This window comes from Oncorhynchus clarkii, chromosome 29 (genome assembly GCF_045791955.1).
Source record: "Oncorhynchus clarkii lewisi isolate Uvic-CL-2024 chromosome 29, UVic_Ocla_1.0, whole genome shotgun sequence".
Lineage (NCBI taxonomy): Eukaryota > Metazoa > Chordata > Actinopteri > Salmoniformes > Salmonidae > Oncorhynchus > Oncorhynchus clarkii.
This window is the reverse complement of record NC_092175.1, coordinates 34,497,383-34,514,419: the sequence shown is the minus strand read 5'-3', so window position 1 is coordinate 34,514,419 and position 17,037 is coordinate 34,497,383. Positions and strand designations below refer to the sequence as shown.

Below are 17,037 nucleotides of genomic sequence, written 5' to 3'. Positions count from 1 at the left end.
TCATAATGGTTAGATCCTCAGGGAAGGGATTCAATGGGTTCATGATGTTGGAGTGAGAATGACTCCAAACGTACTTATTGGTGAGTAGCTGGGCACAATGAGCACAAATTTACTCATGTGAAAGTCAATGTTGTTTTAATTCAAGGCAAATATGAAATGACAGGGAATAAATTGATATTTCAATGTTTATGAATCTCAGTTGCATGTTTACGTAAGACGGTAGTGATACAAACCCATTGCAGTTTGCAGAAATAAAAATAGACATGGTTTGATGATGTTAAATACGATTACTGTAGCTGCATCTCCAAAAACAACTGATAAGCATGTTATTTTGAAATGGAGTGCTTTTTAAGTGATAATGTAATAATGATAACCTTTGAGACCCCAAAGTCAAACCTTTTACTGATGTAATTAACTACAGTACGGTATACAACACAAACAAAATGGTTGAACTTGGTTGAAGTCACACTTGTCCTTAAAGGATAAGACATGGTTGACAGGAATACATGAATCTAGTTTAAGAATGTCCACCATCAACCTCCAAGGGTATCTGCTCTAGATAAAAGTGAGATTTGAGGTTCCTTGTCTTTGTTCATGTATATGCTACATTTTAATTGCTCATTCTTAGTGTGGACTTTGATGTTGTAGGGAGGGTAAGAGCATGAGGGTCTCGTGAGACAGCAAGAGCATGAGGTAAAAGGGAGAAGAGATCCAGAGTTCTTTACTAGACTGTTGACAAGCCAGTCCTGTCTCTAGATCCCATGCCCTGGCCATGCAGATCCATAGACATTGCGAGAGGAGAGATAATAGCTGGAGGATGAAAAGAGATGTGACACACTGGAGTCCTCTCCCTTAATCATCCCATCACCTCATCCAACACTACTCTTCTCTTTGACCTCATACTCAGACTGCCTGTTAGGCTGTTCATCACTGAGGATTCTAGAGTGTGCTGGATAAAGTGATCCATAAACCTATACAATACGTAATATTCAAGGAAAAGGTCATACAAACCAGAAATATATAGAGATGCATATTCTAAATGAGTAATACAATTCATATTTTGAGTGTTTGTTACTGATGACCTGGTAAAAAAAGTATAGTAATGTGACTGTAACCACAGCTGGGTGGTGCACAGTAGCGCCTCCCTGTGGTCAAAGAGAACCAGAGCATGCAGGTTTCAGAGGAGGGTTATTTACGGAGCTTATTTTATCCTGGTGAATAAGAAATCCATGCTGCCTTACAGTGTCCCTGTACGAAGAGGACATCATCTCCAGGTCTGTGTTAAACCACAACCAATTACATGAAAAAACAATGAGGAATATGACATTTCCAAGGAAAGAAACACCAGAGAAAATACATTTAGTCTTGACAGCCATATGCAAGTGCTCAATCATGACAAATATTTCAGGCAGACATCACAATTTAAATGGTGCATATCTTCATGATACTTTGATAGGTAGAAGCTGATAATTTTCACTCCTAGCTTAGTGATTGTATGGGTTAAGATGTCTATGTAGAGGAGGGAGGGTAGAGTATGTCTTGGCAGTGGTGTGGTTTATATCTCAGACTCCAGACTTGGTCTCTGCTCATTTACAATCCTTGGTCTCTCCAGAGACACATGCCCTACCCAGCATGCCTGCTCTCATCTGTCAACTGAAAAGGAAGACCACTCCTGCCAACAGAGCCAAGAAAAAATATTCTCCCAGTTACTGACGCTCATTTAAGAAGTCATACATCTTTTCTAAATCCAACTCATCTTTTGGGCCAATCCTGGAAAGCCAGCTTGGTGTTGAAGAACAACGAATCCTCTACCTCTCCAGTTGTAATGGAGTGGCCAGTTGTCACAGCAGGGAGGAGTCCACTAGAGTTCTAATGGAGTGGCCAGTTGTCACAGCAGGGAGGAATCCACTAGAGTTCTAATGGAGTGGCCAGTTGTCATAGCAGGGAGGAGTCCACTAGAGTTCTAATGGAGTGGCCAGTTGTCACAGCAGGGAGGAGTCCACTAGAGTTCTAATGGAGTGGCCAGTTGTCATAGCAGGGAGGAGTCCACTAGAGTTCTAATGGAGTGGCCAGTTGTCATAGCAGGGAGGAGTCCACTAGACATGAACATAGTGCAGTGTAGAGAGGCCTGGGCGAAAGCAGTGGTTCCACAGTGATGTCTGGCCCACGGTGCTGCAGCTGGTACTATACCATCAGTTGAAGAGGATCGAGTCTGGGTCCCGGTTGGCTATCTGAGCCACGTGCTTCAGAATGTCCTTCTTTGTGATAATACCCAGCAAGCGGCTGTAAAAAAGAGGGACAAAATGTCAGGTCTGGACTTCTTACCATAATACAACAAAACTTTAGGAAGGATATAAAAAAGAAAAATGTACAAGCCAATTCAGTTGCATTTTTTAATAAAACATGTTATCAATTTCAAGTCATTTTTTGCATCTGTCTTGGGGGGGGGGGCTGCTCTATTCTACTTATGAAATCAGTCCACTATAGATGTAAGTAGAGGTCACTAATTACATAGCTAGTTCTCAGTAGCAGGTGTGTTACCCATTGTGTGTGATGAGGCACTGGCGCAGGCCCAGCTTCCTGAAGATGTCCACCACAATGTCCATGGCGGTGTGGTCTGTGACGGTGAAGGGACTAAGGTCCATGATGCCTCTGAGCTTCAGAGGAGGGGGGCTGTTGGGGGGCTGAGGGGGCGTGTACTCTGTAAAGAAGACCCTCGATGTGCTCACTATCCCATCCTGACGCTGTCTGGCATTATCTGAAAGGAGAGGGAGGGGTTACTGAGGGCTGGCAGTGGGATAAGACCAAATAAGAAGCAACTTTGGGTCCTTGAAAAGAGCTACAGTGGGGCAAAAAACTATTTAGTCAGCCACCAATTGTGCAAGTTCTCCCACTTAAAAAGATGAGAGAGGCCTGTAATTTTCATCATAGGTACACTTCAACTATGACAGACAAAATGAGGAAAAAAAATCCAGAAAATCACATTGTAGGATTTCTAATGAATTTATTTGCAAATGATGGTGGAAAATAAGTATTTGGTCAATAGCAAAAGTTTCTCAATACTTTGTTATATACCCTTTGTTGGCAATGACAGAGGTCAAACGTTTTCACACACTGTTATTACTGGTATTTTGGCCCATTCCTCCATGCAGATCTCCTCTAAAGCAGTGATGTTTTGGGGATGTTGCTGGGCAACACAGACTTTCAACTCCCTCCAAAGATTTTCTCTGGGGTTGAGATCTGGAGACTGGCTAGGCCACTCCAGGACCTTGAAATGCTTCTTACGAAGCCACTCCTTCGTTGCCCGGGCGGTGTGTTTGGGATCATTGTCATGCTGAAAGACCCAGCCACGTTTCATCTTTAAAGCCCTTGCTGATGGAAGGAGGTTTTCACTCAAAATCTCACGATACATGGCCCCATTCATTCTTTCCTTCACACGGATCAGTTGTCCTGGTCCCTTTGCAGAAAAACAGCCCCAAAGCATGATGTTTCCACCCACATGCTTCACAGTAGGTATGGTGTTCTTTGGATGCAACTCAGCATTCTTTGTCCTCCAAACACGACGAGTTGGGTTTTTACCAAAAAGTTATATTATGGTTTCATCTGACCATATGACATTCTTCCAATCTTCTTCTGGATCATCCAAATTCTCTCTAGCAAGCTTCAGACAGGCCTGGACATGTACTGGCTTAAGCAGGGGGACACGTCTGGCACTTCAGGATTTGAGTCCCTGGCGGCGTAGTATGTTACTGATGGTAGGCTTTGTTACTTTGGTCCCAGCTCTCTGCAGGTCATTCACTAGGGCCCCCCTAGTGTGGTGTGGTTCTGGGATTTTTGCTCACCGTTCTTGTGATCATTTTGACCCCACGGGGTGAGATCTTGCGTGAAGCTCCAGATCGAGGGAGATTATCAGTGGTCTTGTATGTCTTCCATATCCTAATAATTGCTCCCACAGTTGATTTCTTCAAACCAAGCTGCTTACCTATTGCAGATCCAGTCTTCCCAGCCTGGTGCAGGTCTACAATTTTGTTTCTGGTGTCCTTTGACAGCTCTTTGGTCTTGGCCATAGTGGAGTTTGGAGTGTGACTGTTTGAGGTTGTGGACAGGTGTCTTTTATACTGATAACAAGTTCAAACAGGTGCCATTAATACAGGTAACGAGTAGAGGACAGAGGAGCCTCTTAAAAAAGAAGTTACAGGTCTGTGAGAGCCAGAAATCTTGCTTGTTTGTAGGTTACCAAATACTTATTTTCCACCATAATTTGCAAATAAATTCATTACAAATCCTACAATGTGATTTTCAGGAAATCATTTTGTCTGTCATAGTTGAAGTGTACCTATGATGAAAATTACAGGCCTCTCTCATCTTTTTAAGTGGGAGAACTTGCACAATTGGTGGCTGACTAAATACTTTTGCCCCACTGTAAATATAATGTATTATTATTAAGAATACATGACATTGTTTTGACAAAGGTGACAGAGCATGTGGGTCAAAAGCCAGCACCTCAGCATGATGATGATCTGTCATCCCTACCTATGGAGATGGTGAGGTCCCTTCGCAGCACGAATCCCACTAGGCGTTGGGACTCATGGGAGACCACCACGGGGAAGCCGCTGTAGGTGGTGTCAGTGATCATGGTCTCCACGTCCTCTACCGTCATGCCGTCCTGGGTCAGTACGGAGAGCGGCGGGTCACTGCGACGCGGCCGCATCACGTCCATGGCCAGGGTCTTATGACTGAACTCCTCCTTGGCCTCCAGGAAGGGGTAACCGTTGAGGCGGATGTGAGCCTCGTAGATCCCCTCGCGCCCGATGGCGTCCGCCACCCACTTACTGGTCATGGCCGCAGCCATCAGGGGCACGATGTACTCCAGCCCTCCGGTCAGCTCGAACATGATGACCACCAGGGACACAGTCATACGGGTCACCCCACCTGTGGGCACAAAGCCAGTGGGGAAGGAGTGGGTGGCACAGAGAGAGGGGTGGAGGCAGAAAACATTAGGCATACCCACAAGTAGAGGTCGACCGATTAATCGGCATGGCCGATTAATTAGGGCCGATTTCAAGTTTTCATAACAAATCAGTAATCGGCATTTTTGGAGGCCGATTACATTGCATTCCACGAGGGAACTGTGTGGCAGGCTGACCACCTGTTACACGAGTGCAACAAGGAGCCAAGGTAAGTTGCTAGCTAGCATTAAACTTAACATATTCACTAGTTAACTACACATGGTTGATGATATTACTAGGTTAACTAGCGTGTCCTGTGTTGCATATAATCAATGGGGTGCCTGTTAATTTATCATCGAATCACAGCCTCCAACTTCGCCAAACGGGGGATGATTTAACAAAAGCGCAATTGTGAAAAAAACACAATCATTGCACGAATGTACCTAACCATAAACATCAACGCCTTTCTTAAAATCAATACACAGAAGTATATCTTTTTTAAACCTGCATATTTAGTTAAAAGAAATCCAGGTTAGCAGGCAATATTAATTAGGAAAATTGTGTCACTTCTCTTGCGTTCATTGCACGCAGAGTCAGGGTATATGCAACAATTTGGGCTGTCTGGCACGTTACGAACTAATTTGACAGTATTTTATATAATTATGACATAACATTAAAGGTTGTGCAATGTAACAGCAATATTTAGACTCAATGTTGCCACCTGTTTGATAAAATAAGGAACTGTTCTATATTTCACTGAAAGAATAAAGTTTTTGTTTTCGAAATGATAGTTTCCGGACTTGACCATATTATTGACCAAAGGCTTGTGTTTCTGTGTTTATTATATTATAATTAAGTCTATGATTCGTTATTTGATACAGCAGTCTGACTGAGTGGTGGTAGGCAGCAGGTTCATAAGCATTCATTCAAACTTTACTGTGTTTGCCAGCAGCTCTTAGCAATGCTTTATTCACAGCGCTGTTTATGACTTCAAGCCTATCAACTCCTGAGATTAGGCTGGCAATACTAAAGTGCCTATTAGAACATCCAATAGTCAAAGGTATATGAAATACAAATGGTAGAGAGAAATCGTTGACGCGTCATAATTCCTATAATAACTACAACCTAAAACTTCTTAACTGGAAATATTGAAGAACTGGGAATATTGAACCACCAGCTTTCATATGTTCTGAGCAAGGTACTTAAACATTAGATTTTTTTACATGGCACTTTTACTTTCTTCTCCAACACTGTGTTTTTGCATTATTTAAACTAAACTGAGCATGTATCATAATTTCTTTGAGACTAAATAGATTTTCTTTATTTATTATATTAAGTTAAAATAAAAGTGTTCATTGTTCATTCAGTATTGTTGTAATTGTCATTATTACAAACATATATATAAAAAAACTATTTAAAAAAAATAAACATTTTTTTTAACGGCCTATTAATTGGTATCAGCTTTTTTTGGTCCACCAAAAAATCTGTATCGGCGGTGAAAAATCATAATCGGTCGACCTCTAACCACAAGACAACATTTAACCAGGAAAAAGGAGCCTAGAGTAAAGACAAAAGGAAAAGCTGTTAAACATGCAAGGTGCCAACATACAGTAGCCACGCAGGCCTTACCTAAGCAGGCAGCAGCCCCCACCATGGCGTAGAGGCCTGGGGTGATGCAGTCAGCACCAGGAGAACACCAGCCCCTGAAGATCACCCAGTCATGGTGGTAGTAGGCCAGCTGCTCCATGCCTATTCCCAGCAGCCTGCCTGCGATCGCCCCTACCGCCATGCTGGGTATGAACAGACCAGAGGGAACCTGGAGGAACGACATCCTTATATTAACGCTCAAAGCACAGATGTGTCATACAGATGTGACGGAGGTTCTCCAGTACCTTCATGCCGAAGGTAACCACGGTGATGAGCATCTTAAAGACAAGGGCCAGGGACAGCTGCCACATGGCCGTGTAAACGTCATTTCCAGCTGGGCGGTCCGGCAGCTCGTTGCTGCTCTTGGTGACGTTGGCATTGTCATAGTTACATAGCTTGGAGGAGTCCAGCAGGCCACAGTCGTTGAAGAGCTCAGAGATGAGCTCACTGGTGCTAGTGCGGGTGTAGCTGTTAGGGAAAGCCACCACCGCCGTCACCGCGGTGACAACCAGCACCTCCAGGACCGGGTAGTGGCCCAGCCACGTGGTCTTACGCCTCCGGCACCACGCGATGTTGGCGCGGATGAAGAAGGCGCCCCAGATGCCCCCGAAGATGCCCAGGAGGATGAAGGGTACGAGCTCCAGGAGGTGCCAGGGGGTGTGGAACTCCACGTAGAACAGCACCAGGCGGCTGTTGCCAAACGGGTTGATGGAGCGCAAGGTGAAGGCTGCCACCAGGGCTGCGAAGAACGACCGCCACAGGGTCTTCAGAGGGAAGTAGTAGCTCACCTGACAGGGCCATGAGGAGACAGACAGTTACACAGTGATCATAGTCGACTTTATAAACATTCAAAATGTACTTTTAGGAGTGTTTCAATTTGACAGTCATAGAGCCCATAGATTTACACAAGAAGGAGGAAGCTAAGGCACTTGTTACCTCCTCCAGACTGAAGAGCACTCCTCCTATGGGGGCCCCAAAAGCCACAGACACACCAACTGCTGCAGCGGCAGACAGAACCTGCAACACAAACCACCAAGCAAAGGAAGGAAGAAGGTGATCGGTGTCAGTACATTAATGCTTTACAACACAGCTAAAAATCAATGTGTCAGTACATTAATGCTTTACAACACAGCTAAAAATCAATGTGTCAGTACATTAATGCTTTACAACACAGCTAAAAATCAATGTGTCAGTACATTAATGCTTTACAACACAGCTAAAAATCAATGTGTCAGTACATTAATGCTTTACAACACAGCTAAAAATCAATGTGTCAGTACATTAATGCTTTACAACACAGCTAAAAATCAATGTGTCAGTACATTAATGCTTTACAACACAGCTAAAAATCAATGTGTCAGTACATTAATGCTTTACAACACAGCTAAAAATCAATGTGTCAGTACATTAATGCTTTACAACACAGCTAAAAAATCAATGTGTCAGTACATTAATGCTTTACAACACAGCTAAAAATCAATGTGTCAGTACATTAATGCTTTACAACACAGCTAAAAATCAATGTGTCAGTACATTAATGCTTTACAACACAGCTAAAAATCAATGTGTCAGTACATTAATGCTTTACAACACAGCTAAAAATCAATGTGTCAGTACATTAATGCTTTACAACACAGCTAAAAAATAAATGTGTCAGTACATTAATGCTTTACAACACAGCTAAAAATCAATGTGTCAGTACATTAATGCTTTACAACACAGCTAAAAATCAATGTGTCAGTACATTAATGCTTTACAACACAGCTAAAAATCTATGTGTCAGTACATTAATGCTTTACAACACAGCTAAAAATCAATGTGTCAGTACATTAATGCTTTACAACACAGCTCAGCAACACGGCTAAATAACAATTAATATAACACGATGATTCATGACTCACTGCAAAATATCTCTGTGTTGGAAAATAAATCTCAGGCACAATGTTTACAGAAGGGAGACAGAGTCACCGCATGTTTGTGGCATTGTACTTCCATTAATACCATCTCACTGTAGCCGAGAAGCAAAAACAGCACCTTGTGGTATGTGTTTGTTGAAATCATCAAACCAGCCACAGGCTATTTATAGTTGAATGGGGTTTTCCTGCTGAATTTGACTTGAGGTTCTCACTCTTGATACAGCTTGATTTGAGTCAAAACAACATCAGTGGTCCTAGCTTTAGCAATTTGTGCCAGTTCCTTAAAATAATAGTTAAAAGGTTAACCAGTATTGTATCCATCCATTTAAAAAAAGGGTTCAGATGTTTGTGAATAGCCCAGTGCAGCATAAAATGAACACCCGCCAAATGCAGGTAGATTTAGGTATTAGCGGGTAAGAATGTTTATTTTCCCAGCACGCTGGCGGGTGGTCAATTTGCAAGGCTCTACAATGCGAGCATTAGATCCGCAAATAGAAATAGTGAAAAGTCAAGTAGGGAAGAATGCTGCAGTAGCTGTTCTCTTCTATTTTGTTTTATAGCTGCTTATACAAATAAATATCAATCTCTATCCCACCTCGCACAGCAACGCTGCCTGCTGTCTGGGGAGCTTTGTGCAATGTGCTAATACATTCATTCTTAGATGCCAAGTGCACAGGCATAAAAGTCGGTCTAATTTACGCGAAAGTCTACAAAATGGGCATTGTTTAGTTCACAAGGACTGTTGGTTTTCAATGTTAGTTTGAGTCTGCTGCTTCAATTGATAGCGAAGATATGCTGTCTACTACAAGTCAGATCCCAAAATCTCTCACACAGACACAGTGGCCCTGTTACCACGGTAACCTCTCACCTTTAAAAGGGCAGCTTAACATTTTGTCTCATCTGATATTTTGGTTAAAAGACTCAGGTCACAAAAAATGAAATGAAATTGAGCAATAGATCACAATATATATCACAATGCTTCTTACGAATACATTTCTTGTTTTAGAAACAGTAAGCATGGTCATCTTGTTTTTTTTAGGTAATTATGCAATAAAATAAAATAAATCTGAGTGGCTGGTATATTTTTACATCTACCTGCCAGTGGTTGGTGGACCAAAAAGTGAATTTTAGGCCCCATTTCTCACCTCTCTGCGCTTGGCCTCATTCTTGCGGTACTTGGTGAAGAGGTGGCAGAGGATGTTACCACAGCAGCAGGCCACATGGACCAGGGGCCCCTCCTTCCCCAGGCTGAGCCCCGACGACACAGCCAGGACCAGGGTGATGGTCTTAATCACCAGGGTCCACTTCCCCAGGTACCCTCGGATGATGAAACCACTCAATATGGTTTTGATCTGGGAGAGAAAATAAATAGCATGGGAAAGTAAACCACATCCTTTGTCCTCATTCAAAAGAAGACATATAAAATAGGGGTAAAGAAATTAAATAATCTTACCTCTGGGATTCCAGAACCACAGGCATAGGGGGCGAAGGCCCTGACCAGTGTCACGGCCAGGAAGGAGAATAGCAAAGCCCAGCACACATACATTAGGTAGTTCATAATGTACGCAAAGGGACCCTGCAGACACAAATTTCACAATCAGACTGACAAAAATAATCACATTCAATAAACACAATGGGTCAAGTAGTAATATTTTGGCACACCTCTGTTGTGCCGATGATGAGCTCAGCCCAGCTTTTCCACTGTGGACACTTGTCCCTCTCTTGGAAGGTGGTCTCGTTGGAGGTCCAACAGCAGTGTTCATGGTTGAACCAGAACCCGTTCAGACAAACCCCTTCCTTCAGGTCTGTCATCCAGTGGGCCGATATGTCAATCCCACCTGCCAACGCGCCTGGAATAGACCACACGGTAAATTACTAACACTACCAATGGCTCCCAGGTGCATTGCTGTGTGGGTCTTAGTAGAGGGAATCAAATGAAAAAGCATGTATGCATCATCAATCTGTATACAATTAGGCTGACCTGACATGAGTCCAATCAGCAGCATGAGCAGCCATCCAGAGAAAGCATCACAGACACTGTTCACCAGTGCCCATGTAGACTCTTTGCTTTTACTGGTAATCTACACATCAGACAGGTGAAATAAATATTGTTGTTATAATACTATGATGCTTTTGATTCAGACAGTAATGCCATGTAACTTATACAGGTGTTGCTACTAAACCTAATAATGATGACAAGTATACATAGATACTGATCTGAAGCCTGTTTGAGACACGCGTTTTGTTATGGGTTGGGAAGTGGGTTAGACTAAGAATTAAAAGGACAAGGAGATAAATAGGATGTGGGTCACCTCTCTGTGCCGGTCACGGTCTTTGGACTTCTCCCGCACCCAGTCTATGGTGTTAAAGTCCTCATAGGTGCCCACCCCAGGCACAGGCTCATCAAGCAGGTCCATCAGTTTAGGAACCCCGTTCACCTCCTCCATACCTGGGTTATCCCCTGGAGGAGAAGGGATGAAGAAGAGACGTGAGGAATTGAAGAGATTCAATGGACAGAGGGAAAGCACATTCTAGAGCTGGCATTTCTTGAAGGGCAGTTTCCCCAGACACAGATTAGGCTAAACCTAGTCTTCGACTAATAATATATATATTTTTTTTTATGGAGATTATCCATTGGTCTAGGACTAGGCTTAATCAGTGTCTGGGAAACTACCCCTTAGTGTTTATCTAATAACAAAGGTTTTACTTGCATATCAATAACACATACCTAAAGGGAACAATGTGTTACAGATAAAATAGCTGGAAAATATTGATGAAAAACAGTGGCACCTCACTGAGTGTGAGGTCTGGGATGTGATCAGAATAGTTTAGGCCTAATAACTGCATATTCCAAATTCAATTGTTGTCAAATTAAACCAAATCAAAACAAAGGAAGGAATGCAAAGCGGACGTTGTTCTCACTTATATTAAATCCCAGCAATGTAGGCTGGCCTAGATTCATGTGTTACCGTTTACTCATAACTAATAGACATTTGATCAAACAACACACCTATCAAAACAAGACACACATTAACAAATCCATGATTTGTGTGTGTGCGCGCGTATACACTACAACAGAGACATGGGCCTTGGTCTTACCAGAACCATAGTCTCGGTCCAAGGGTGGTACATCCTCCGTGTTAGAGAAGTCTAATGTCGACCCTGCTATCTCCACCATGTCCTCGTCACTTGTGCTACTTCGTATGCTATTGAAGCTATCGTTGCAATATCCGGTGTTATCCATCGATAATACTGAAGGAACACACACACACACACATAATGAGGTCATGGTCCAAAAGCAAAGAGTTCAAAGCAAAGGAATCATCCACCTAACGTTAACTGGATAGCTACACTAATGTTCTCGGGGCCCTAGCTATGTGAGCTAACGTTAGTTAGCTAATAAATCGGACAAACATTGTCAAGTTAGCTAGCTCTGTTTTAAAATGTGTTATCATATTTGACTGGCTTTTGTGGTTAGCTAACGTTAGCTACGGGCTGACATCGACAATAGTGTCTCCAACCAAGGCAGCTAACGCGTTAGCTAACTAACAAGTTAGCACAAAGCGCAGGCACACTCACATAACACTTGCAAACAAGATTAACATTAGCCAGAGAAACCCGAGAGGTTAATATGCAAGCACATATTACTGACATCATATTAATATAAAAGTCGTTATTACTTTGTCGGATGGACTTCGACTGAGAACTCTGCTGTTCTGCTAATGTTGTTGTTGTTGTCTGATTCGAATGCCAACAACTTCCTGTTGCGACATACATTGAGAGCTGATCCCAGGTGATCATCTTCTTCTTCACGAAAATAAATAAATTAAAGAGCAATACTACCTTGTAACGAACCCTCCCCATCTCACAAAACCCTTCCACCCCCCCCCAACCAGATGCTAATCAAATCAAATAATGTTTTATTTGTCACATGCGCAGAATACAACAAGTGCCGACTTTTACTATCAGATGATTGCTTATACAGCCTCTCTCAACAATGCAGAATCTATGAATGATAACAAAAATAGTAATAGAAAGAGGAATAAAATACACAATTAATCTACATAGCGGGAGTACCAGTACCAATTTGCAGGGGCATAAGGTAATTAAGGTAGATGAAGTGTCAAGGCATCAGATAGATACTAATAAGGGTAAGAGAACAGAACAGAGTAGCAGCAGCAGCAGCAATGATGAATGTGTGATTATGTGTGATTTTGTGTGTCAGTGTAGTGTGTGTGAAGGCCTATACAGTGTTTATATATAGTCTCGTAACTGCATAGAGTTAGTGCAAGATAAGGTCAATTCAAATAGCCCAGGCAACCATTTAATTGACAATTTAGTAGTCTTATGGCTAATTAGCAGGCTAGTTGCTTGGAGGTAGAAGCTGTCTCGGACCCTGTTGGTCCGAAAGCCGAATATCCAGTACCGTTTGCTGGACAGTATCAGAATGAACAGTCCATGGCTTGGGTGGCTGAAGTCTTTGGTCATTTTTCCAGACCTTCCACTGAAACCGCCTGATAAGAGGTCCTGGATGACAGGGAGCTCAGCCCCAGTGATGTACTGGGTCGTCCGCACCACCCTCTGTAGCGCTTTGAGGTTGAGGGCTGTGCATTTGCAACACCAAGAGGTGATGCAGCTAGTCAAGATGCTCTTGATGGTGCAGCTGAAGAACTTTGAGGATCCGAGGGCCTACCCATGCCAAATCTTTTCAGCCTCTTGAGGGGGAAGAGGCGCTGTCGTTCCCTCTTCATAACTTCTTGTTACGTCCTTAGTGATGTGGACACCAAGGAAACCCTACCTCTTCAAAGAGTGTCTTAATTTTATAATCCTGATCCAACACTTGCCCTCCCCTTCTAGCTCTGACTTTGCTGATAGCTACTTTATTGAGGAAAAGTGTACTTACTGTGCCTGTGAAATGTGACTTTCCCACCTAGCCATCTTAAGATGAATGCACTAACTGTAAGTTGCTCTGGATAAGAGGGTCTGCTAAATGACTAAAATGCAACAAACTTAAATCCCTCACCCACTCGTCTACAGCCCTGTCGATGTGGATGGGGACGTGCTGTGCTCTCTTTCTCCTGTAGTCCACGATCAGCTTCTTTGTCTTACTGACATTGAGGGAGAGGTTTTTGTCATGGCATCACACTGCCAGGTCTCTGATCTCCTCCGTGTAGGTGGTCTCATCATCGTCGGTGATCAGGCCTACCACCGTCATCAGCAAACTTGACGATGGTGTTGGAGTCGTGCGTGGCCACATAGTCGTGGTTGAACAGGGAGTACAAAAGGGGAATAAGCATGCACCCGAGGGACTAAACCCTCAACACCAGAGGCCGGCCGGTCAGCAAGTCTTGGATTCAGAGGGAGGTGTTCAGTCCAAGGCTCCCGAGCTTGGGGATGATCTTGGAAGGGACTATGATGTTGAACGCTGAGCTGTAGTCTATGCACATCATTCTCACATAGTTATTTCTGCTTTTGTCCAGGTGGGAGAGGGCAGTGTGAAGTGGAACTGAGATTGTGTCTCCTGTAGATCTGTTGGAGCAGTATATGAATTGGAGTGGGTCCAGGATGTCTGGGATGATGGTGTTGATGTGTGTCAAGACTTCATAATTACAGATGTGAGTGCTACAGGGTGGTAGTCCTTTAGGCAGGTTACCTTGGAGTTATTTGGAACAGGGACAATGGGGGTCAGCTGGAAACATGTTGGGATTACAGACTGGGACAAGAAGAGATTGAAAATGTCAGTGAAGACACTTGCCAGCTGGTCTGCGTAATGCTGATCAGTTAATTGGTGATTGATTATTCCTTTATTTCCCAAAGACTCTGGTTAATACTTTGGTAACCCGTCAAAATGGAGATAATATTTTCAAAGTAATTATTTAACCCATCAGTGTAGCAAACAAGGATGTTTAAAAAAAGGATGTTAAAATATTGATATTTGTTCTGTGTTTCCAGCAGATGTAGAGGTGTAGCTAAATTAGACAAGGTTACCCTCTGGTGGCTATGACATGCTACTGCTCGTCCCCAAACAGTTACCGTTGAAGTCGGAAGTTTACAGACACTTAGGTTGGAGTCATTAAAACTCGTTTTTCAACGACTCCACATATTTCTTGTTAACAAACTATAGTTTTGGCAAATCGGTTAGGACACCTACTTTGTGCATGATACAAGTAATGTTTCCAACAATTGTTTACAGACAGATTATTTCACTTATAATTCCAGTGGGTCAGAAGTTAACATAAACTAAGTTGACAGTGCCTTTAAACAGCTTGGAAAATTCCAGAAAATGATGTCATGGCTTTAGAAGCTTCTGATAGACTAATTGACATCATCTGAGTCAATTGGAGGCTCACCTGTGGATGTATGTCAAGGCCGACCTTCAAACTCTGTGTCTCTCTGCTTGACATCATGGGAAAAACCAAATGAATCAGCCAAGACCTCAGAATTTTTTTTAGACCACCACAAGTCTGGTTCATCCTTGGGAGCAATTTCCAAACACATTCGTCTGTACAGACAATAGTACCCAAGTATAAACACCATGGGACCACGCAGCCGTCATACCGCTCAGGAAGGAGACGTGTTCTGCCTCCTAGAGATGAACGTACTTTGGTGTGAAAAGTGCAAATCAATCCCAGAACAGCAGCAAAGGACCTTGTGAAGATGCTGGAGGAAACAGATACAAAGTATCTACAGTATATCCACAGTAAAACGAGTCCTATATCGACATAACCTGAAAGGCCGCTCAGCAAGGAAGAAGCCACTGCTCCAAAACCGCCATAAAAAAGCCAGACTGCGGTTTGCAACTGCACATGGGGAAAAAGATCATACTTTTTGGAGAAATGTCCTCTGGTTTGATGAAACAAAAATAGAACAGTTTGGCAATAATGACCATTGTTATGTTTGGAGGGAAAAGGGGGAGGCTTGCAAGCCAAAGAACACAATCCCAACCATGAAGAACGGGGGTGGCAGCATCATGTTGTGGGGTGCTTTGCTGCAGGAGGGGCTGGTGCACTTCACAAAATAGATGGGATCATGAGGCAGGGAAAATTATGTGGATGTATTGAAGCAACATCTCAAGACATCAGTCAGGAAGTTAAAGCTTGGTCGCAAATGGGTCTTCCAAATGGACAATGACCCCAAGCATACTTCCAAAGTTGTGACAAAAATGGCATAAGGACAACAAAGTCAAGGTATTGGAGTGGCCATCACAAAGCCCTGACCTCAATCCTATAGAAAATTTGTGTGCAGAACTGAAAAAGCGTGTGCGAGCAAGGAGGCCTACCATCCTGATTCAGTTACACCAGCTCTGTCAGGAGGAATGGGCCAAAATTCACGCAACTTATTGTAAGAAGCTTGTGGAAGGCTACCCGAAACATTTGACCCAAGTTAAACATTTAACGGCAATACTACCAAATACTAATTGAGTGTATGTGAACTTCTGACCCACTGTGAATGTGATGAAAGAAATAAAAGCTGAAATAAATCATTCTCTCTACTATTATTCTGACATTTCACATTCTTAAAATAAAGTGGTGATCCTAACTGACCTTAGACAGGGAAATTTTACTCTGATTAAATGTCAGGTATTGTGAGAAACTGAGTTTGAATGTATTTGGCTAAGGTGTGTGTAAACTTCCCACTTCAACTGTCTTTTTGAAAACTGGGTTATAATGGAATGGGTTCATGTATGCAGATGACAGTGTATCAAATTACACTCTCAAAAAAGTTCAGCAATGGCAGTAAGTTTTTGGGTATCACTATTGAAATCAAGCATTATTTCTTCGAACATGTACTCCCGGCAAGCATAGAGGGTTCAATGACTCCCCAAAACCAACAACCTATTTTTAGAGTCCTTGTTTGCTCAAAGAGAAACACTGAACAGACAATGGCGAGAGTTACAATCCTAGTGTACCCTATTTCTTAGCAGAACAAGTCAGACTTTGTCCACAGTGCATCTGTGTTCTAGTGACCTCTCATTGGCACCTCTGTTTCATCTGAACCAATGAGGTCAAAGGATGAAGTGAAAACAATATGATAAGTGAATTCATCTTTACCAGTTCAATACTTTCACAGCTACATGGAGAGAGAGTCAATTGACATAGGCTGGTCTACAGAATTGGTCTGGGGTACTGTGTATGATCAAGCCTGACATGAAAGCCTATTGTTAGCATGATGACCCAGTTTGTGAGACAAAACACGGTTCATGAATTACATCCTCTTTATAAGTCCCAATGTGGATAGTTTTCAATCCCTTTGGTTACATTGTTTTGGGTCCTGAGGCTATTATGAATATTTATGACTATTTAATGGGTGGAAGCTGCATGACACAACCCATATTCTTAGTTCACATTGACTCGGTACTGGTACTCCCAGTAATGTATATAGCAATGTTATTTTTACTCTTTATTGTTATTCGTTATTCAATGTGTATTTATTCCTTGTGTCACTAATATATCTAAATACATTTTTTTTGTTGTATTTATTTAACCTTTATTTAACCAGGAAGGCTAGTTGAGAACAAGTTCTCA

At 42.6% G+C, this 17,037-nt stretch overlaps 1 protein-coding gene across 1 annotated transcript; it reads right to left on the bottom strand.

Annotated features, from left to right (window-relative positions):
* Positions 1-118: 118 nt before the first annotated feature.
* LOC139387810 (H(+)/Cl(-) exchange transporter 5-like) lies at positions 119-12,343 on the bottom strand. Its single transcript, XM_071134046.1, has 13 exons — positions 12,193-12,343; positions 11,612-11,764; positions 10,825-10,973; positions 10,494-10,593; positions 10,175-10,362; positions 9,966-10,088; positions 9,658-9,864; positions 7,533-7,613; positions 6,842-7,384; positions 6,579-6,765; positions 4,534-4,932; positions 2,542-2,758; positions 119-2,283 (listed from the first exon to the last, which is right to left on the bottom strand). Exons 1-13 carry the CDS (start codon positions 12,311-12,313, stop codon positions 2,193-2,195), a joined length of 2,559 nt encoding a protein of 852 aa, XP_070990147.1. The 5' UTR covers positions 12,314-12,343; the 3' UTR covers positions 119-2,192.
* Positions 12,344-17,037: the final 4,694 nt, after the last annotated feature.

Coding starts and splice junctions, on each gene's coding strand:
- LOC139387810 (XM_071134046.1), bottom strand. CDS start 12,313: ATGATCACCTGGGATCAGCTCTCAATGTATGTCGCAACAGGAAGTTGT. Junction 10,974..11,611: donor GGACCGAGACTATGGTTCTG/GTAAGACCAAGG, acceptor CTTCTCCTCCAG/GGGATAACCCAGGTATGGAG. Junction 10,363..10,493: donor GCTGATTGGACTCATGTCAG/GTCAGCCTAATT, acceptor GGTCTATTCCAG/GCGCGTTGGCAGGTGGGATT.